The 23,331-nt window shown below is 41.5% G+C and overlaps 1 protein-coding gene across 3 annotated transcripts in view; it reads left to right on the top strand.

Annotated features, from left to right (window-relative positions):
- Window positions 1–18,129, top strand: part of MYOF (myoferlin) — a 120,439-nt gene extending 102,310 nt beyond the window's left edge. For all 3 annotated transcript variants that reach the window (XM_018558691.1, XM_018558690.1, XM_018558689.1), the window contains 15 exons: window positions 1,399–1,497; window positions 2,928–3,053; window positions 4,058–4,213; window positions 4,734–4,825; window positions 6,697–6,867; window positions 7,308–7,456; window positions 8,960–9,099; window positions 9,596–9,684; window positions 10,890–10,985; window positions 12,490–12,631; window positions 13,524–13,623; window positions 15,082–15,257; window positions 15,954–16,063; window positions 16,346–16,493; window positions 17,651–18,129. In XM_018558691.1, the coding sequence (XP_018414193.1) occupies window positions 1,399–1,497; window positions 2,928–3,053; window positions 4,058–4,213; window positions 4,734–4,825; window positions 6,697–6,867; window positions 7,308–7,456; window positions 8,960–9,099; window positions 9,596–9,684; window positions 10,890–10,985; window positions 12,490–12,631; window positions 13,524–13,623; window positions 15,082–15,257; window positions 15,954–16,063; window positions 16,346–16,493; window positions 17,651–17,689 (1,833 nt within the window). In that variant the 3' untranslated portion in view covers window positions 17,690–18,129. The remainder of the gene's footprint in view (window positions 1–1,398; window positions 1,498–2,927; window positions 3,054–4,057; window positions 4,214–4,733; window positions 4,826–6,696; window positions 6,868–7,307; window positions 7,457–8,959; window positions 9,100–9,595; window positions 9,685–10,889; window positions 10,986–12,489; window positions 12,632–13,523; window positions 13,624–15,081; window positions 15,258–15,953; window positions 16,064–16,345; window positions 16,494–17,650) is intronic.
- Window positions 18,130–23,331: the final 5,202 nt, after the last annotated feature.

Here is a 23,331-nt window from a genome sequence, read left to right as displayed (position 1 = left end):
CACTCTCTATTATTATTATTTATTATTATTATTATTATTATTATTAGGGATGTACCTATACTGATACAAGCATCGGTATCGGCGGCGATACCGAGTATTTGCATGAGTACTCGTGCAAATACTCCAATACCTAAAACGAGTACCTGTGCCATGCCCGCAATCTTCAGACACAAAACCGCCGCACACAGGACCTCCATAGCTTCTGCAATCAAAAAACATGGCCACGAACTCCTCCTCCTCCACGGGCGAACGGCCGAAAGTAATTTCCACCTCCAAGTCCTCAGTCCTCACTCCTGACTGGTGAGGAAGCCTTTCAATCGGCCAATCAGCGGGAGAAGAGGCCAGCATGGAGCAGATGACTAGGCTGTGACACTGAGTGGCTGAAGCAGACTGAGAAGACACAGCAGGCACATGGAACAAAAATAATATATGCCTGTAATGTTTTAACTTTATATAATGTAAAAAAAGACATTCATTAAATTAAGAAAAAGTATCTAATTGGTATCGGCGAGTACTTGAAAAAAAGTATCTGTACTCGTACTTGGTCTTAAAGTGGTATTGGTGCATCCCTAATTATTATACAAGATGTATATAGCGCCAACAGTTTGCGCAGCGCTTTACAATATAAGGAAGACATTACAATCACAATTCATGACAAGATGGTAAGGAGGGCCCTGCCTGTGAGGGCTTACACCAACATTTATAGGCATGCTTATACATGCCATGTAAAGGTGTGGAACAGTCTGTCAGACTTTAGGCTCCCTTTATCTGTGTTATGCTTTTCAGTTTCTTTACCCATGATTTTCTGGCCTGTTGCCTCTATCCCTTTTTTCTTTCCACCCACCTATCTATCCCTTTTTTTTTTTTCCACCCTTCCTGGGCGGGACTGCTGGGATGAAGCAGTGCTGCCTCTGGCCCAAACTCGCCACGTATGGCCCACTTAGCTCTCTAAGCCTGTGTCTTCGACCTCCATTGCAATTTCCCTTATGTTTGCATCAGTAGCCTCCCAATGGAATATGTATGCCTACCTCATGTTTCTCGCCGATAGAGTATGTGCAGTGGTATGCTTAATTTTTTTTTCAAGATAAATATACTGCCACTGGTGCTATCTGAATGGATAATATGCATTTAATTAAACACGGTGAATAAGTGGGATCTTATAATAAAGTTGGTTAATGTTCAAGAAGGACAATACATTATTCAAACCTATAAATCTTCCAACTTTTACCTGCTGAAACCTGGAGGAAATCTTCTTACTGTTGGCAGCTATGTTACTGAATGCCATGAAATGGTCTTCCAGGGTTTGACTATTCTAGCTTACAGGATATCTGGCTAGTATCCATCTTTACCTGCTGGATTGAACTTTGTCTACATTAATCATTCTTATTTTCTTTACAGGAGGAGGAAATTGTGGACTGGTGGAGCAAATATTACTCCTCAATCGGAGAACATGAGAAATGTGGCCAGTATTTGCAGAAAGGTTATGACACCTTGAAGGTACACAACAAACACAATTTTTTTAGTGATAACTTTCTTTATCAAAAATTCCTTCCAAAACAATTTATTTAGCTTTGATAGAGCAGGAAAGGCTTGAACCACTGTCGTGTATTAAATGCCCATTGGGGCTATTGTCCTTCATTGCCTGTTCTGACACCTGTCTCTTGCACAGTAACCCAAGTGAAATGTCCCAGTTGGGAGACCGAACCAGACACAGATTTTAAACCTCCTCCACCTAAAAAAAAAATATGCTCTCCATGTTCCCTAGCACTCACACTAGCACTCACTCTTAGACTTTGTTTAATCTTTGGGTAGAATGGCAGTGGCAGAATATTCTGCTAGAATAGCCCAAACAGTGACCAGTTAATTGGTTTGGCCAAAGAATTTTCACCCAACTCATTTGATTTGCTTATTAAAGGATATCAGGCAGGAGGCTGCTGACGGCCACCCACAGAGCAAATTTTGGCTGGTTAACGTACACTGTACGTCGTCAGTCACGAAGGGGTTAATCTAGAAGTGGCCAAAATTTGTTCAGTGTGTGGGCCAGCTCTAGTGGGAGGAAATCTTCCAGACAGGACACGGACCGCAAAGAAAACCTGACCAGTCTCTCACTTCACTGCAGTGTCCATTATTTTGGCTGGAGTTGACCTTTTAACCAATTATTGCTACCACTGTAACTATTACCTTCCTAACACTATTTGAGTACTCTGTTCCTCCGCAGGAGTGGAGAAGTATCCCTGTGTGAGCTCCAAGTTGTGACTTGGAGATTACGCAGGGCTGAGGATTCTCTTTCCGACCCCATGTGGCAATGCTGGGCGCCCGAGCAGCCTATTGCCAATCACTAGCACTGTTTCATGTGAGCAAGTCTCATGCTTACCGATAACCTGAGGTGGTTGGTGTGTCATTTTGTCTAGCAGATTGGTAGGGGAGCGAAGAGAAGGTAACTGGGCAGCTGCAGGGCTGGATGAAAGTAAAGCGGTTACTTTGGCTTGCATGTTGCACAAAGACTTTATGCACACGCTATATGTTTAAAACACTTTTTAAAAGACTATAGTAGCCATATGAAATAATTAATCACCCCGTCTGGTAGGGACATCCGGTTATGATGATCCCCACCGCACTTAGGCTTGGCATTATTCCTGCTGTATCCTGATAACCCGCCTTGAGTCAGATTAAAACTCTACTGAAAAGGGACTAATTTCTCTTTAGTGGCAGAGATTTTACAGGTTAAAAAACCTCTCCAGTAACACATCTGAGGTCACACTTCTTTTTTTTTTTTTTTTTTTACATTAACCTTCACTGCCTGGTCAGTGAATCTAATTGTCTAAGCAATTTAATTATCTGTAATATCTTGTATGAGTGTTTGTTTATTTTTGGCATACTGTACAGGGAAATTGCCGTCATTACTTTCCTAATTCTTATCTTTACAGGTGTATAATACGGAGCTGGAGGATGTCCCAGAGTTCAGTGGCCTTACAGACTTTTGTGAAACCTTCAAGCTGTATAGAGGGAAGGCCGATGAGAGTGATGATCCTTCTGTTGTTGGTGAATTTAAGGTAAGTGTTAAAATTTGATACATGAATGCCAACAAACTTCACCCTTTTCATTGTGTATTCTACCAAAAAATTAAAATCAGAGCAGGAAATCCAGTTTATCCATATACTATCCCTACACTGCATCTAACATAAACCTCTTAACCCTTTTAAAGACAAGGCTGTAGTGGTGAGCAGTGCCAATACCATGGATGAAGCCCGAGCCAACTGATTTAGGGCTATGCTCTGTAGTTTTTATAAATACTACTAAAATTATTCACAACTATGTACAATGTTTGAAAAATCCCACACATGTATAGAAATTAAGACACTTGACGTTTTGTGTGTGTATCATTCATTCAAGCATCCATCCTTGCATCCATGCATGCATACATACACCTAAAATTTTTTTAAGTGTCATAGGGTTTTCTGAGCACCATCGGTTAGCCAAATAGACTGCACAACAGAAGCTACCTTGGTAGGTACCTTGCTACTGGTTTAAACTTTGCATGGAGATGTCCAATAAGGATAAGTCATCACCTATGTTTGTAAATTTCAGTTTCACCTACTGAGCTCTGTAAATAGGCTTTTCACAACAAAGGAGGAATATGTAAGAAGGAACTGAGTGCTCTGCATGCTTGCTCAATACATGTCTAGATAATAATCATATGCAATATATTTACATGAAATAAATGTATATTAGTAGCTCTGTCCGTTATAAAAAAAAAATAGTGCAAAACCACAATACATTCCCTATAACAAAAAACAATGTATTGGCATTTCTAAGTAACATTTTGTGAAAATATAATTAAATGTATAAATATGATAATAACATGGATTTGTGGTATAAAAAAAGTGGAAAGCGAAATCTGAGGTGAGGGCCTTTTTGTCAGTTGGAGTCTAGTTTGTGTGGTTGACAATGAGGCTTGTCGTTTTGTTTTTATACTTCATCTTCGCTGTAAATGGTTCTACAGTCCTTATTTTTATTTTTTATTTTTTTAAATGATTAACCACCTTGAATCTTGTAGGGGTCTTTCCGTATTTATCCTCTCTCGGATGACCCCGGTGTTCCCAGCCCACCGCGACAATTCCGGGAGCTGCCAGACAGCGGACCCCAGGAATGCATCGTACGAATCTACATCATTAAAGGAATAGATCTGCAGCCGAAGGATAGCAATGGCCTGGTGAGTCATGTTTGTTATTAAACAGCTCCTAACATTCGACAGCCTGGGTACAAAGAAAAGAAATCTAGATGGAAGCTAATCTCAAACTAAGACTGGTGTTAGGTGGACACTTTGCACACTGGGAACCAGCATTTAGGATATGAAATACTTTCTGTAGAACTCTGACTTTTTCTTAAGGCCTTTTTATGTTTATTAAAAACAAATGTGTTGTAATAGCTATTTTGTGCACATTTCTCATGCCTTGCAGAACGTGTGTCTGTTTGTGTGTGCAAAAACGTGCTACAAGCACACCAAAATGTATGTGCATTGCAGAGAAATGTAGGGAAATGCAATACATATGCTTTTATTTAAACACGGGTATGAATGGGCCTGCAAGAGGCAGTACAGCAACCCTTTAGTGTAACCATTCTGTTTAGATTTAGGGTCCCTTAGAAAAGAAATGAGGGATTTTACTGAAACTTCTCTAACTATTGGTATGGATATAAACTTTCTTTTACCTTTTTTTTTTGTTTAATTTTAGTGTGACCCATACGTCAAAATTACTCTGAGTAAGAAAGTAATTGAAGACCGGGATAACTATGTTCCCAACACTCTGAATCCTGTATTCGGAAGGTATTTTTTAATCAGTGTTTAAAAAAAAAATACTGTTTGATTTTTAGAGTTCTTGTTGCCAGGCCATTGAGTTCAACAACATTTTTTCCCTAAGATTATATACACTTCTAACATTTTTTTTCTATGCATTTTATTTACCTGTAAAAGTTCCCCTTGTGTAGACAGTCAGAAAACCTGAGACTGCTGCTGGACACCCCCATCTTGGATTGAATGTCAGTAGCCCCAGCAGAATCAGAGCTGTCACTCCATAGCATTCTATAGTATTCCTCTTCACTGCTCACCTGGCAGCTACCAGGTTATACATAAACTGTATTTAGACATTCTCTGAAACTGACGTGCAAGGAGGGAGGGAGCTGTGCAAGGGATTTTCCTTGTCAAGTTTTTACCCAAATTAAGGCACATTGCAAGTGAAAACAAAATACTTTATAGAAAGGAAAGCATTTTAAATACTCAATTTTCTCTTTTTTGTTAAGCAGAGCATAGGGAGTGTTTCCTCTGCTCCATCTAGTGGCCATAATGTATCAACACTACATACAAACCAGAGAATACACCAATTATAACATTATGTCCACTAACATTAATTATCTTGTTACAATGGCACCTGGAAGTGGGGGGTTGCCTGGGTGGGGGGGGTGGTGGGGGGGGGGATAGATTACAATGGCACCTGGGAGTGGGTGGGATATATTAAGCCGCAAGTGAACAATTTGTCCCTGAGGTTAATGTGTTGGAAGCAGAAAAAATGTAAGGATTTGCGTAACTTTGACAAGGGCCAAATTGTGATGTCCAGACTGGGTCAGAGCAACACCAAAACTGCAGCTCTTGTGAGATGTTTCTGGTCTGCAGTGGTCAGAACTAACCAAAAGTAGACCAAGGAAGGAAAACCGGTGACAGGATCATGGGCAGTTTGCATCACAGTTTATGTATGGGGCTGCATAGCCACAGACCGATCAAGGTGCCCATACCGACCCTGTCCTCAGCCAAAAGTGCCTACAATGGGCACGTGAGCATCAGAACTTGGACCACAGAGCAATGGAAAATGGTGGCTTGATCTGATGAATCACATTTGTTTTACCTTATGTGGATGGCCATGTGTGCGTTGCTTACCTGGGGAAGAGATGGCACCAGTGTGTGATGCTTTGGGTAATGTTCTGCTGTGAAACCTTGGGTCCTGCCATTTGTGTGGCTGTTAAAAGTACCACCTACCTACCATTCTTGGTGACCCCTTCATGGTAATCCTTGATGGAAGTGCCCTCTCTCAGCAGGATAATGCTCCCTGCCACACCGCAAAAATGGATCAAGAATGCTTTGAGGAACACAAAAATGAATTTGAGGTGTTGAGTTGACCTCCAAATTCTGCCGATCTCAGTCCAATCGAGCATTTGTGGGATGTGCTGGAAAAAACAAGTCCGATGCATGGAGGCCCCACCTTGCAGAACTTAAAGGATCTACTACTGATGGCTTGGTGCCAGATACCACAGCATACCGTCAGGGGTCCAGTGGAGTCAATGCCTCAAGTCAGGGTTGTTTTGGTGGCAAAAGGGGGACCTACTCAATATTGAACGGGTGGTCATAATGTTATGGCTGATCGGTGTAAATCTATTAGGAAACATTTTATTTTTTGGCATGATTTGCCCAAAATGAAAGTTCACAGATATTTCCAGGGTTAAGAGCCCTGTAAATAGTTTATAAATAGAACCCTTAGTATTGTGGCAATTCTTGAAACCTTCATAATATATGAAGCCCTGTCCTAGAATCTAGAATTTTTCATAGCAGGCCAGCATGTCCCATAGTCTTTTTAAAGTTGCATATGCTGTAGTATATGAATTTTAATATTGGTATTCTAATAAATATTGCAATTCACATTCCAATAGAATGTATGAACTGAGCTGCTTCTTACCTCAAGAGAAAGATCTGAAGATTTCTGTGTATGATTATGATACTGTGACGCGAGATGAGAAAGTGGGAGAAACTATAATAGACCTGGAAAACCGATTCCTCTCACGCTTTGGAAGCCATTGTGGACTGCAGCAAACCTACTGTGTGTAAGTGTCAATTTAGGTTGTTGTTTTTCTGTCCCTTCTCTGTAATCTCTACAGAAATGAAAGGCTTTTAGGTGCTTCCAGGCAGCACAGCCAGCTCAGCACTACCGTTTATACAGATATTGCTATTGTGTATCAGTCCACTGCACTCCCTCCTGCCTGTAATCTTCTGATCCTGGCACATACCTGCTGGTGATGCTGGAACATCCTCTTTGCTATCTCTGACACAGAAAACCTGAGGTTTCTCAAAGCCACCAATCCGATTCAAACGTGCGTTAGAAGTTTGAATGTGATTGGGGAAGCTGGAGAATGTTCTTCGTTCTTGAAAAGAATATAGGTACGCTGTTCCATTATCCCATCCAAGGCTTTTTTTTTTCACCTTTAGACCTTTCTTATAGACTGACTATTAACTCAAAATGATTAATACATGTTCTTCTCTATAGCACAGGAATAAATCACTGGAGGGACCAACTGAAGCCAACACAGATTTTGCAGAACTTGGCCAGATTAAAGGGAGTCCCTGCAGCAGAGTTCTCAGAAAGTGGAAACAAGGTCAGATTTTCAGGACGTGAATACCTGCTGGATACGTTGGGTGAGTGCAGTCATTGTAAGCTGTCAGAGGAGACCTTAAGCAACCATAGAGAGACCTTTTAATGACTGAAGGTCTGCTTTATTTATATCATCTTACCTAACATTTTTGGGTTTTTTCTGCATCCAACCTATACTTTGAAGGTATGCATGAAAACTTCTTGGTAAAACTGGTCACATTTTAGTTCTTGTATGAGAACCTGAGCCAGGTGAATAATTGTATCTTATGAAACATCTTTTGTGTTTCAGTATGGTTTGCTCCTGTGTTTGTCCTTTTCAAATACCTTTCACAAGAATGCCTTTTTTGTGTGTGGACTTGTTTTTTAGCTGTTTATAACTAAAGCAGGGCCCAAAGTTTCTCAGTCAGCTTGTGGAAACATAGATGATACCAGCACAATAAAGTGGTAAATGACTAGAGATGTGTTGAGTTAAAAAAAACTATACATCAAGTTGGTTGATTTTGGCAAATTTCCGCAGGTTTCTTTGTTTTCCATTGTAGTTTTGGCCTTGACACTGTTCCCTTTAGCCAATGGAAGAACAATTTCTTAATCAGAAAATACAAAGACCACTGATTAGGTGGGGAGTGCAGCAACTTATTGTACCAAGTCAGATTTCCTCCTTTTAAATTGTATAGATCATAGTGAACTTTGTAAGATAATATCTGGCTGTCATGGGTCACTGCATTCCGTACATTGCTTTTTGCTTCACCAAACAGGTCAGTAAAAGAACATTACCTGTGGAAAAAAGGATTTTTCAAGAGTCTGGCCAATCCTACGGGAGCACTTGGAAGCCACTTTAATATGGTCCTGCCTTTACTCCGCCTAAGGCCCCTTTCACACTGGCCGATCAGGAGAGGATCAGTCAACCAATCCTCTCCTGATCAGAGCGGCGCGGATTGGCTGACACCGCTGTGACATCCGTGTCCGTACAGTTTTTTTCCTCAATCTTGCAATGGAGGAAAAAACTGAGCGTGCCGGACCCCATGTAAGTCTATGGGGAATATGATGTATATGGACATGTCCATCAGATTACCTCCGGTCCAGCACAATCCGGTCTATCGAAACAGATCAATGATCCGTCTGTTTTACCGGACCGTGCCGGAGCGAACCGGGTGTAAATAGACGCTCCTCCGTTTAAACCCGGCTGCCCATAGACTTCCATAGAGCGTCCAATCGGGTCCAGCTGAAAACTTACAGGCGTACCTGATCGGACCGCTCACATGAAAGAGGCCTTAATATTATGTTGCAGTTCTATTTAATGTTTTCGGTAATCTTTCATGCCAAACTTGTGACAAGCTAGGAGTGGCCCTGAGTGTTTCAGCAACTTATGAAGCTTGCATGTGAACATGTTGCCCTTGAACTGAATTTTGTTTACATGAAAAATGTGCGAGACGAGGTAAAAGCGGCCATCATATTCCCAGTGCAATCTATTCATTTGCTAAAAGTACGGAATGTGTGTATTGTAATAACCTGTTAACAGCACATCACCCTCTTTTTTTTTTTTAAAGAGGCAAACAAGATAATTCATCAGCACCTGGGGCCTGCCAAAGAGAGGCTCGCTCTGTATGTACTACGAAGCCAAGGCCTAGTTCCAGAACATGTTGAGACCAGGACGTTGTTTAGCACTTTCCAACCAAACCTCCCACAAGTAAGTTGTGCTCATACTGGAAGACAGTTTTTATATTTTACTCAGGAATACAAATTTCTGGGTACATGAGGGATAAGCATTGGAAGGCGGAGAAGATGTAAGACCAATGCATATCCATTCAGTTATTGAACAGATTAGGGGAGCATGTTGTCTTGGTTATTAACGCTAACTATCCAGAACTGTGATCCTATGTTATCCAATGTCATTGTGGATAGTTTTCTGATCTGCCCAGTGATTCAGAAAATGTTAAACAGCCCAATATTTATTTATGATGGGGTCACTTCAATTGGCTCAGATCCAAATTTAGACCAGGGAATCTATACGACTCTGAAAAGGACCATAATGTTTGCTCCTCTGGGGCAGGAACTATTTGAATGTTTGCCTGTGTAAGTGGTCAAATTTAGCTTTGCAGTGCAATGTTCTTATGTAGAATTCTAACGTCTCACACTGTTATAAATTACACATTTCTTAGCTGCTTTAAATGTATCTCTTGCAGGGCAAACTGGAAATGTGGGTTGATGTGTTCCCTAAAAGCTTGGGACCTCCTGGCCCTCCCTTCAACATCACACCCCGCAAAGCCAAGAGGTAACTGGTCCTACCTAGATCCATTGCAATGAAAGCTAAAGTTAGATTTTTCAGACGTTCAGGAGTTAATCATAAGGTCACCAGAATGTGCCAAGTACAACCAAAGTACTGTAAAGACAGTTATGTTTTGTAGACCTCTCTCGATAATGGGGTATTTCTGTCTGATGGTGGGGTACTAGTATTAAAACAAAGGGAAAAGCTTGCCCACAGCAACTGACTTGAGCTTTGCTTTTCCAGTCTGCCAATACCACCTTTGCTTTGGCAGCGCTTGAAGCCCAAATTCAGTCTCCGGTCCTCCCTTGGAGTTCCCCTGGCTGTTATTTATACTTGATTGGTCTGAAGTATAAAAAAAAAACATCACATGACATCCCTCTTCTTCTTTTGGTTTTTCTGTGGTCCTCAGTGATGCAGAGTGGTCCGGACATCTCTGCATCATTACACTGTGAGTGGTTACATGACACAATAGAACACAGTATGTCCTTGCACTTTCACATTTTTAAATGCTGGGTCCCAGAGACACAAGAAGTAAAAGAAAATCTCTCCAAAATAAGGGAAATCATCATTTAAAGGAGAACTATGAGGTGATACTGTCGCTCACGTCTCGATTATGTCCCTGCAGAGATCCGTGACAGTCAGTCACTGCTCCCTGCAGGGATTCCCCCCCTCCCCGCTCTGATCCTTCAGCCCTGACAGGCGGAACAGATGGAGGAGGGGGCGGGTACAGCTGGCTCCGCCTCTAGATAGGCAGTGCTAGCTGTCAATCATGCAGCTTGGATCTCGACAGTGTCTGGATCCGTCCCAGCTGCGGCGGTCTCAGTATACCGCGAGCTGTAGCTCGCGGTATACTAAGCTTTGGGTGACGGGAGGACGCTAGTTTGTGTTCTCCCGTTACCCTAAGGAGAACTATGGGGAAAAGCACTGACCCCATAGTTCTCCTTTTTAACCCTACCACCCACAATCCAAAAAAGGTTCTGGCTTTATATACACTTTTTCATAATTTTGTTGGTTTTTTTTGTGGTTTCCTAAGATAAAAATATGAAACAAAGAAAAGAGCAGTAATCATGTAGTAGTACACCTTGTATTACTAGCCATTGCGAAGGCAGGAAACCTGAAAATGAATTCTAATTAAACTTTACACAACAACACATTTATTCATTCTGACGTATTTGTTTTAGTTCTGTTGACTCATCTCTTTGTATTATTAGTTATATCCTGCGGGTGATTGTATGGAACACTAAAGACGTGCTGCTGGATGAGAAGAGTATTACTGGGGAAGAGATGAGCGATATTTATGTCAAAGGGTACTTTTTTTTCATGTCTATATGGATATTTATAAGTTAAACATTAAAGTATTCTCCCGTAGATATTGATATGTAGAGTTTTTTTTAAATTAATGAAACGTGACAAGTATAAAGATAAGGAATTCTGACTCATCTGCCAAATGCCTGTTCCTGGTCAGTGAACGAATCTAGAAGTTACACCAGAATACAACTGGCATCTTTAGCAGAAGATTCACAATTGGAACCTCCATTATTCTCTCATGATTTGAAGTGAATATGCAGGTAGATGTGTAGAATTATGTGGAAAGATGTTTGACACGGAACAATCTCTTTCCCTCCCTGTGGACACTCCTCCAGATTATTAAATTCAGGTATCCGCTCAACAGAGACATGGTTTGATAAGTTTGGTGTGAAGTGGTCTGCACATAGCCCTGACCTTAACTCTTCCAAACAGCTTTTGGCTGAATGGGCACAACATTCCACAGTTCTAGAGAAAGATTTCCCAGAAGAGCAGAGGCTGTTATAGCTGCAAAGTTGGGCCAATCCCAGATTAATGGTCATGGTTCTGGAGTGGGATGTTCAACACATTCATACAGGTGTGATGGTCAGGAGACCTCAAATTGTTGGTCAAACTATGTAGCTCATCAGGCAAATCGTTTTGGTTTTTTTTCCCCATAGTATTCGTTCAGTAGAGATTCTGAGCTAGCCGATCTGTACATGAATTATCAGTGTATACAACCGTTCTACCTTTCTGTGCATTGGAAGCCGATAATTGGCAATCCAGACCCTGAAACCTCGTCCTGCCCTACCCATTTCATCCAGCTATGCACTGCTCCTATGGTACTGAAGGATGTTTTTTTTTTTGCTTGATGGAAGTTCATTCTTTTCTAGTTCAGACATGACACACTGAGGTGTGAATTAAGTCCCTGTGTCCTATAAGAATCAGGTTTGTATATAGCAGGCTTTATTCACAAAGTTTCAGCACCAGCCTGAGGCACTCTATTTTCAGCCATATTGTAATTTTTAAATTCCATTTGACTCACCTGAAAATAGCTGTCACTTTGTTGAAACTAAGGATCCTTATCCTGGTGTGTTAGCTTTGTGACATGTGTGAAAGGGTTACTCTTTTTCTATAATTGCATTTGGGCTATGTTGTCCTCTAAGCACTGTCTGCTTCCAAGAAGGCTACACAACTTCTTCCCAATTCTGAACTATATAAAGGCAGTTCAGTAGAAGAGCAGACATGGCTCTCTACACTGCAGCCTACTTGTGTTTTTATATTGGTTAAATGAGCACCAGATGAGAACTGGCAATCGGAGATCACGCCAGACCTGCGTTCATAGGCTTGAGAGCTTCCTTTCCTTGTTACTAGATTTCATGGCTGGTCTGAGAAGATCAATATGTGAAACATTTGTAAACACACACTCAACATTTGTAATCAGCTCAGACTTTATTTGGAAGCTAGTGAAAGCACACGTTATCAAGGTCATATAAAACCAGAATGTATGTGCCTATTGCTTTTCAGCTGGATTCCTGGCAATGAGGAGAACAAGCAGAAAACAGATGTGCACTATCGGTCATTGGATGGTGAAGGAAACTTTAACTGGCGATTCGTGTTCCCCTTTGAATATCTTCCAGCAGAACAACTCTGTATTATTTCTAAGAAGGTGGGCGTCTCAAAAATTGTTGTGCCTGTATTAAATTTGTTGATCGTAAAGGCAGTGGGTTCTCGTGTGTGTGTGTGTGTGTGGCAGAGATTTACTTCTGCTGAGATCTCCGGTTAGAAGTTTAGTTCTGCCAGTTTTCCTTCTATGGTTTATTGAAGCCAAGATAAAACTGTAGATAGGTCGCAGAGATGGTGCCATAATGTATCCTAGAAATAAATTGAGATTTTGGTCTTCTGGAATAAGAACTGTCTGCATTGTTCTATGGAAACCATTTAGACATTCAGCCTCTTTGGCACTGAAGCATGAAGAAGGTTGGGCCTTGCAACCTTCCCCACACATACGACCAACATGTCATTCTATTCCTTGCTCCTGTGGTGGTCCTTTTATGGGCAACAATAGGTATGGTGGTTGCTGAACCATTGACCCAGTTATATCTTCTGCATATGATGGAAATCATGAATACAGGACCTGTTGGGGTACTAATGAAATGAGGATGAAAATTGGCGCTGTACCCCACCATGAACTCTTTTATATTTTGGCCTATCTGCACTACCACTACATAAGCCCCAGCTCCTTTCATTGTATGTTGTGGGGGATAGAAGGCCATACAGTGGTGACACAGGTGGGTAGGTTGAAGGACTAATGCTCTTTTGACCAAAGATGGGAAAATTCAAATTCATGGACACACTGTGTTAAAGAGAACGTGTCATATTCATGCACGGAGTCTAAATCCTGTGTAGGCTGGGTGTTGGATGTTATACAGGGTTATGACGCCCTCCCTTCCCTACACGACAGTGGGCCTGGTCTGCTTCAATAAAGATTTTGTTTGCATAGTCTCATAATGTGTCTGCTTATACTGGATGTGAACCTTGTTTGTATCATACAATTTCAGGAGCATTTCTGGAGCCTTGATAAGACAGAGTTCAAGCTGCCACCAAAGCTTATACTGCAAATCTGGGACAATGACAAATTTTCTCTGGATGACTATTTAGGTATGGACATCTGAAATCTGTAATAAGTAAATGGCTCTACTTTGGTATCCACAAATAAAAATGTATAAATGAACATGTCTGCAGCTAAAATGATAATGCTAACACTCACCCAAATCATAACATTTCCCATTTATTACAAGTTTATTTCTCTAATTTCCATAATCTTGAACCAAAAGGCCTAAGAAGACTTTAGAAAAAAACAATGGCTGCTTTACAGTTGCAAAGTCAGGTGAGGCCTGTGCTTCCCATTAGCCACCCTTACTGCTGGCCTTGGATGTGATCATCTGATCCTCTATGACCAACCATATGTTCAGCATTCATGTAAGATGGAAGTGGGGGCACTTTGGGGAATGGCAGTAAATCAGGCTGACACTTTTACTAGTGTACTAACTGAAGTCACAGAAGGCTTTTACCAAAATGATTTTCAACAGAACCTGTTAGTGTGTCAATGTTTGACCTGTTCTTCCACAAAGAGTTACTGACGGTATTAATGAAAATCTATATTTATTAAAGAAATGGTCAGTGCTGTGGATGTATATCTTTAAATGTTCACTTACTCTGACACACTGCAAGTATTCTATGACCAACACTGCAAAATGCTTGTTTACAACTGCTGGTCACCCATGTTACCTGATCCTGCCACAGTCCGTGTACTTCTGCATGCACAAATGCTTAAAGCATATGTCAAGGCAAGAATCTGGAGCAGTTGCCCATGGCAACCAGTCAGGGTCTTTCTTTTTCAAAGCTCCACTGAACAGAGAAGCTGAAGAGTGAATCTGGAGCAGTTGCTCAAAGTAACCCGTCTGCTCCAGTTTTGGTAAATTCCCCTAACAGTGTTTTGGTAGACTAGCGGCTGCGACGGAGGGGGGCCACACACCCGCACGTATATTACAAGCGATCGGGCGTCTCTGCAGACGCCTGAACATTTGTATGTAAACAGCCATCGCTGGCAGTTTACATTAAAAGCCTTTTTCCCGTTCGTCCGCGCCGCCTAGCAGCGGGCACGAGCGTGGCGGGATGTGACTATTAAAAACGCCCACCTGCATTCAAGAAGCCGCTGTCCGGCCGTTTAATTACAATGGCCGGACAGCAGGTGGTTAAAAAAAACTCGCATGACAATAAGCAAAAAACTGTCAGTAACTGGCGTCTGTGGAGTCAGTACTTGTATTTGGTCTGGAAAAATTGGTGTGTGTGTATGTATATATGTATATATATGTGTATATATATGTATATATATAATATATATATTTTCATTCATACATTCAAACAGGGATGCACAAACCCCAGGAGCCCTGTAGCCAATGCTCCTTAAAAGTTAGGCGGCAGCTGTCATTTTTGAGTTTTTGTCTATTCTAGTAGCTGGAAAAGTATCTGGATGTGTACTTAGTACGGTACGTGGTGTCTGTGCATCCATAAATAAAATTCTATTCACAGTTTGCCTTTTTTCTTTTCTTCTAGGTTTTGTTGAACTTGATTTACACCGCACAATAATTCCATCAAAATCCTCAGACAAATGCAATTTAGAAATGACTGACCTGGCCAAACCGTCCAAAGTGGCCTCTTTATTTGAACAGAAGTCCATGAAGGGCTGGTGGCCGTGTTATGCAGAGAAGGATGGAAAGCGGATTTTAGCAGTGAGTATACTCTGATTCGATTAGCAGTACAAATATATAGGAGCATTTGCTCATTTCTGCATTGGGATTAGTGTTGACGGGCTTTGGTTTGCTTCAAGTGGGCTTCGCATTTTCATACAAAGTCTATTGACCTCAATCGGTGCAGTCACATGGGACGTCCGTAGCTCCTGTCTAAGCTTTGACTTGATTTGGATTTTACACAGGGGTTTCCTTCACTCCCTGCAGCTTAACTGAGTGGTGGAAGAATAAAAGGAAGGCAAGAATATGATGCTGGTAATGGTAAAAATGTGTATCTGCAAAGCACAGGTTCACTTTAACTTTTTTTTTTCCTTAAATTCTTCTATTTCAACGCATAACCGCGATATCTAAATTGTAATATTGGATCATTATACCTTATGGCGTATCTTGACACTTTGATTCCAGGATGTATTCGTATACAGTAATTGCATTCACTAGACACCACTTCACTAAACATCTTTGTGAGCTCCATTCTGCACATTTCAACATTCTTAATTAAGTGCAGCAGTTTAAGGCACTTGAGGTGTCATTAGTATTATTTTATGCTTTCACACACACACACAGAACAGTGAGAGATTTTCTGTTCTGCTTAAGACCCAGAATGCATTATTATTTTCCTAAACAAGCAGAACATGGTGTTTAGTGAGATGTCATGAACCTGTTTTCATTTGTCGAAAGGGAAAACTCGAGCTGACTCTGGAAGTGCTGAATGAGAAAGAGGCAGAAGAAAGGCCAGCTGGCAAGGGCCGAGATGAACCCAACATGAACCCGAAGTTAGACCCACCAAAGTAAGCCGTTTTTCTTCTTAATCACTGGTATTGGGGAGTGCCCCTATTAACCTGGAATCCTGTGCCAGCTCAGACATGGCAATCGTCTTACACGGCCCATTCTAGTGCTCTCACCTTCTTGTATTCTGGGACCACTATCATTTTATATCTTTTCTTCCTATTCCTAACTAATATCTCTCCTCACGCAGAGTTAATTATTGAATCGCATTATCTTCCCCTGCTTAAAGTAGCAAAGTCTTTTCCTCTGTTAGTGTGATTAATATTGTTTCTTTCAAAATGCAGCCGACCAGACACCTCCTTCCTTTGGTTCACAAATCCATGCAAGACAATGAAATTTATTGTGTGGCGCAGATTTAAATGGATCTTCATTGGCATCATCGTGCTGCTGTTCGTTCTGCTCTTCCTTGGAGTGTTCTTCTATTCATTGCCAGTAAGTTTTTTTTGTTTTTGTTTTTTTTTGTCTTTCAAATGATCAATTCAGTCTCTGACTTCTAATAACAGATTTGCTTTTTGTTCCCCTCATGTATTTAGTTTGTTTTCATTATCTGGTTGTCGTAGACTATATTTGATATTTCCGGATATGCACCCAGCTTGACTGTCGGATACATTTAGACAAATAATAATTTCTTAGGAATAATAGTCAATGCAAAAGTAAAAAGTTAAATGTCTTTCAAAAAATGTCTACCCTTTCTATCGTTCTCTTTTATGGTACTGGCAATAATTCCTGTTCACAGGAATTGGCCCAAATTCTAAAAGTGTGTGGCCGTGCCGGCTTGACAAGTCAATTGCTCAATTGACTTTTGTTGGAGTCAGGTCAAAACTTGTCACACGGACAGGTATTCTGACAGCATCAGATGGCCACTGTCAGAATACTAGGGATGCACCGATACCAATATTTTTTTTGGTACTTGCTGATACCGCAAGTCCCATTAAGGAAGCCAGGCAGCGAGTGGCGAGACTTGCCACCCGGCCTCCTGATTAGCAGGGGAGTCGTCCCCATGCTTCTCATCACTAGGTGACGAGAAAGCATGGAGCCAGCTTTCTGGCCAATCAGGAAGCCAGGTGCTGTGTAATGACTCAGCGCCCGGCTTCCTGATTGGCTGGGAAGCCGGCTCCATGCTCCCTCGTCATGAGATGACGAGGGAGCATGAAGCTGGCTTCCCGGCCAGTCAGAAAATCGGGAATCCGGGCAGCGAGTCATTACACGCTACCCGGCTTCCTGATTAGCCAGTCTTCCCGGCTTCCATGCCAGGCTTCCCGGCCAACCAAGTAATGACTCACTGCCTGGCTTCCTGATACCGGAAGTATCAGGCTAGGCATCGGAGCATTTGGGCGAGTACGAGTACTCGGCATCGGCACCAATACTAGTATCGGTGCATCCCTACTGTTTACCATGGATCATTTTTTGTTCCGACTGCAGGCCCTATTTTCTTTTAACTTCTAGACCTGCGAATTTGAATTAGCATTAATTTGTATTTTTTTTATTTTGTAATCCAAGTAAAATTTCTAGCTTCCTTCTAAAATTGCAAAATTCCAGCTAATGTTTCTACATCTCGGTGATGATTTCATATATTTGTTTTTATCTAGGGATACGTTGCTATGAAGATTGTGAAACCAGGTTCATAAGATGCATCTTCTCCATAACAGTGTTTTGTCTTCCGATGTTTGGCTGGATCCTACAATTATGTTTCAAGTAGACCTAACCTTGCTCTCATGTCTGTTAAATGTAATGAATTAGAGAAATCTAAGACCAAGGTTAAGGAAGGTTCATGGGGTCATGACTCATGTGGGAAGTCTTGTTTGCCAAGTACACCTCAGGTGAGGGATTATAATTTGTTGACTCCATTTCTCCAGAACACACATTCCTGTTTTTGCTGAAAATCTGATCCTGAGCGGTGTAACGGGAGATGTTATTTCATCAAAAGTAAATACTATTTTATAAATGCTAAAATGTGCAATAAACCCATGTATATGAGAACAAAATACAGAGCAACATTTTATATTCTTGTACTTTTTATATATATATATATATTCTTCTGATTCTAGTGAAATGTTGTAAACACTTAATAAAGATCACCGTTTTCTATCCACTCTGTTGTCGTCTTGAGATGTTCGGTGCCTTTTGATTTTTGGGTCCTCAGTCTGTAAGAGGAGACATAAGGAGGTTTTATTATCAGGTTCTGATCGTGGAGATAAGACCAGTTCTCCCTTCAATCATTCTCCTATACTGCACTAGGAGAGTGAAAGGGTGAATCCACAGGCCAAGACGAGGTAGACACCAGTGCAGGGTATGCAAAGGGACTCTATACACCCTTGACTTAAAGTGCTGTTCATAAAAGATAAAGGGTGTTACTAAAATATTAAAGTACAGAAAATGCTCATGGATTTTCAGATCCCATGAAACGTTACACGACAGAGGACTGCGTGTACCAAACTTCCAGTGGAAAGTCAATCAGCTCCAGCAGTTAAGGTTGTATTGTGGGATTATTTTGTGTTATCTCTGTTTTGATAGTAACCGGAACTCCTGACTGACTTGCAGCCAGTCGCAAGATCCTGTTGCTGTTGCATCAATAATAGTCTTTGGATCACGGTGTAAATTTAAAGTAGTCCTGCAAAGCTATACCGCATAAGGCAGAATCCGGTATAAAGCTGAAAGCTTTATCAAAATAGGTAACTGCTGATTTTACAACATCTGGTTAAAAAAAAGGCCATTTTCACCTAGTCCTTAATGTATAGTGTTGGACAACTTAAACAGTATCCATATTCCAAGCTGGGGATTACATTGCGCAATGTCTGACAGCAAGTTTCTATACTGTTTTACTAGATACATTAATTGCAGTGAAAAAAAAGCTTTCCTTGGGCACCTGCCATGTTACTCATTTGCCATTGCATATAATTTGGAAAGAATCTGTAACAGAGGCTTTTTTCTGTTGGTGATCTGGATATAACCACCAACCTTCGAGTAGTTTTCAGGATTTTTTCCAGTACTGGTGCCGGTCTCTGATCCAGCGCTGACTCCTGTTGTCTCTTCCTGGCACTTCCTGTCCCACAGAGTCTGTACGGGTGCACGCTGCCTCCATTGCCTTGCATCTTTCCTAGTCTCCCGGCTGAAGATCTGAACTGTGCATGCGCCCGCCCCATGATCCTTTGCCCGAGACTCTTCGGATCTTTGGACGGGAGCGTGCGGCGGAGACTGTTTAAACCTATTTAACTTTTTTTTTTATATGGTTTTGCATATATCTACTGCTTGCTATGAGTCGATATATGTATACAAACATGAGAGTTTCAATAATCCGTTACATCTGCCTGAGACCTGGTAATTCAAAGTAGGAGACAGATCATGCAAAGTTAACTGAATCTTATATGTTTCAACCTGCTCTGGGACCAACTGACAGGAAAGCACAGTGCACCCCAGATGGTTAACACAAACTATGCAAAGCATAACCAGAGCCAATGGCACCACTGGTACAAATATTCAATAGTGGAACGTCACTGGTACATCAAATGCTCAAACAGGAGCCTTTTATTGATCTCAAAACATGCAACATTTCAGAGCCATACATCAGCCCCTTCATCAGGCAGATGGTGTCTGTCAGTTGAAGGGGCTGATGTATGCTTCCTAGATGTTGCATCTTCCGTGATCAATAAAAAAAGCTCCCGTTTGAGCATTTAATGTGCCTTTGATTCACTAGTACGGAGCAGGTTCCAGGTCATTGAGTAGCAGAAGTTTGGGGAAGGCCTACTATTCAAGCTTGTCATGAGAGGAATATATGTAGGCTGCAAATTCTGATCATGAGTCAGAAACCAGAAAGTAGCGCACAAGTGTCAGTATTCCTGATCTCTATACCTGTTCCACATTAATGACGCAAAGTATTCAAGGGATCAGCGTGGCAGCCAGGCACCTAACAATCTATTTTCACAGCTTATTTAAAACTCTGGGGTAAATTTATAAAGCGGTGAGTGTGACATTTACTGCAGGAGAATTTTTCTGGTGCAGTGATTCACCTGCTGTGTATATCTGGTAAATGTCACATTCACTGCTTTATAACTATACTCTTTAATAACCAAATACTTCACTGACCAAAGCTGTTCATTCCACACTTTTTAAAATGGTGGATTAGCCCAAATCCCCCAGCTAGCCAGCCTAATGCTTTTTTTTCATTTGTTTCTAAATTATCTGATGCAGCAGCTTCCAAAACCTGAAGACCATGTGTGATATCTTTTATTTTTCTTTGAGCTAAAGAGAAATAAAAGCATATGTGGCTGTTTTAATCTTTTTTTTTTTTTTTGCCTCCTTGTGGATATTTCTGGTTAAAGGACACGCTCACCCTTGCAGAATAACAAAGTTTGAAATGCACCAGCAATCAACTTTAAAAATGTATTCTCTACCTGCTGCCACTTGCGTGTATCCTAATCAATACAGCTATTAGCATGCAAACATAGGCAAGTGCTCAATTTCCATTCAGTGTTCTAGTGAATGTGTACACAGCAAACGCCATCCAAAGCACCCAATTCATGTGATGCCATGCTCCGAGCTTTTTTTTTGCTAAATATAAGGCCTATGAATTGATTGTCATCAGTCTGTCTCCACCGATTGGTTACAGTTTCAGAAATCCCTGTCTTGCTATATCTATCCTATCTATCTAAATTTATATCTATATAGATATCAGAATTTTGTCAGCTGTGCACCACGAGCAAAAAAAAAGTACCTACGGTACTTTCATTCAAATGCACCACAAGGCAGTGCATGTTTGTTTTTTCATGTCTGCGCATTATGATGCCACAGAAAATAAATGGCATGCCATGAGCACCTTCTGTTAGTGCGCATGATAAGGTGTGCACTTATTAATATGGCCCCACTGTACCAGTGACAACCCCCCACACGAAGCATGTCACCAAGAAATGGAGTGAAATGCCCCCAGTGGCTAGACTGGCAGCAATAAAATAGCCTCCAACCAAAAGCTGTGGCTGGAGTTGGCTTTAAGGCTGAACTATACACATACTTTATAGGATTAGGATTTTATAAAGTGTTAACCATGGGACAAAATCAGTCCAAGCAAGAGGAGGGCAACACAGCAAACAATTGCTAACAGACCCACATAACAGATCAAGAGGATTCAACTACTCAAAGTACCTTGAAGCGCCTTACCCCATAACTGGCATCAGATCTGAACATCCACCTGATAGAACTCAACAAATGCAAACGGAAGACTAGGTGGCAGCCTTAGAAAGTTGTGAAACGGATGTCTGATGCCAAAAAGCTCAAGAAGCACTAACAGATGTAGTAGAGTACACCTTAACAGGAAAGGGAGGAAGCCTATCCTTTAGACCAGGCGTAGGTAAACGCCAGAGCACCAGCTGTGGTGAAACTACAAATGCCTAATGTCCTGCAAAGCCTAATGGGATTTGTAATTGCACCACAGCTGGAGGGTCGGTGTTTGCATACCCCTGCTTTAGACCATAGGCTCAAACGATGACTTGTCTAATCCGCCTAGCAATGGTGGCATCAGAGGGAGGGGGACGTGAAAAGAAAAAAAGAAATGTGATTGCTGAAAGGAAGATGTAGATTCACAGTGCATACCACATTGAGACATTGGAGATAAGAATTTAAGTGTTTTGGAGGAGGAAAGAACTGGTTAAGGTGAAAGGCGGTAACCACATTAGGGAGAAGGAGGCCTTTGGCCACAGGACAACCTTATCCCTGTTTAACACTAGGACAACCTCTTTACATGATGAGACTGCTTGCCCAGAGACCCATGGCTAAAAGAACCAAGCTAAGTGTCACTGGGAAATGTGTGAAACACCCTGAACAGAGCCTAACTTGGAAATGAGATGCCAGCAGTCTCCAAAAAAGAACAGCCAGGGTTAAGATTTGTTTCTAAATGGTGATCAAGTATAGACACTGATCCTGACCAAGCTGTAGGAAAGGCAGGACCACACTGGAGGAATAGCAGTACTTCCTAGGATGGAATTTCCTAGCCTCACACCACGCAAAATGTACTTTCCAAGTGGGTTGGTAGATTTTGGGAGACTATCAGTGTAGGGATGGTGGAATCTGCCCCTCAGGGACTGGGCTTTAAAAGCCATGCCATGAGCGAGAAGCAGGATGGTAGACCAACCCTTGAGAAAGAAACTCCAGATGATCAAACGGAGGACATTGAGAGTCTGCTAGGAGTCTAAGGATGACAAATGACCCGCTGGCCCAGTTCAGGGCAATAAGCAGAATGCCTTTTATTTTGATCCTGGGGAGCAGGCAAGGAAGGAGCTGTAGAGGGGGAAAGGCATAGATCAGGTTGAACTATTACCACAGAGTTAGCAGAGCACCTGATTATTTCCTGGACCTGGTGACAAATCTGTCCAGATTGTTGCTGAACCTGGACATCAGAAGATAGTCAAGGATTTGGGACACCTCCAGGATAATTCCCCTAGATCCACATGCTGACAACTGTGGATGTCTGCCTGCCAATTCTCAATGCCTGGAATGTGGATAGTGGACAGTCAGAACATGTAGTTCTACCCAAGCCAGAATCTGATCCACTTCTTTTTGAGTAGGGTTTGTGCCAGAAGGCGCCGCAGTAGATGCTTCAGAGGCAGAGATCGTGACTGAGGATAGTGGTCATTCCTGACAGAACTAGAGCATTTTGGAGAGAGACTATTACCTACCAAACCATTAGCTGATTGTAAGCCGATGAGGCCCCCTCACCCAGTGCTTATGTGCCTTAGATCTGGAAAGCTGCAATAGAGGGCAGTTGTTGATTCTCAAACCCTTGAGAAAAATTAAGGGAAAATTGGTTTGCTTCTCTCAGTGAGAAGATGTTCATTATATAAGGACACTAGGCAAAAACTGAGGCTTGCTGGGAGTAGGAGGAGTTATATAAGGGATGGCCATGCAGCAAGTGTAGCTACATGTTAGCCCATCATGAAGACTATTGATCTTGTGTTCTGTACTGTACGATTAAGAAAAATATTTAGCCCAGTTATGCATTTAATAAAAATAAAGTACCCCTCAAGCCCTTTCCACACATCTTATTCCATTCCTATCCACTAATTTCACCAGACACAAACTAATCAATGACTGTTACAGTCTCAGTTCTCCAGGCAACCACACACTGTTCACATGTTACTCTGTTAACCTATTATGTTGTTGATTAGATATTCCTATACTATATGTTAAGAATGCAGCGGCAATCAACATGCCGAATTTTAATTGCTCTGCAATATCTTGATTGCTCCATTTGTTATTGTTCTCTTGCAAATGGAATGTACAA

The sequence above is a fragment of the Nanorana parkeri genome, unplaced genomic scaffold (genome assembly GCF_000935625.1).
Source record: "Nanorana parkeri isolate BGI_ZX_2015 unplaced genomic scaffold, ASM93562v1 scaffold353, whole genome shotgun sequence".
Classification (NCBI taxonomy): domain Eukaryota; kingdom Metazoa; phylum Chordata; class Amphibia; order Anura; family Dicroglossidae; genus Nanorana; species Nanorana parkeri.
The sequence above is the reverse complement of the archived record's forward strand: the minus strand, read 5'-3'. Positions and strand labels throughout refer to the sequence as shown.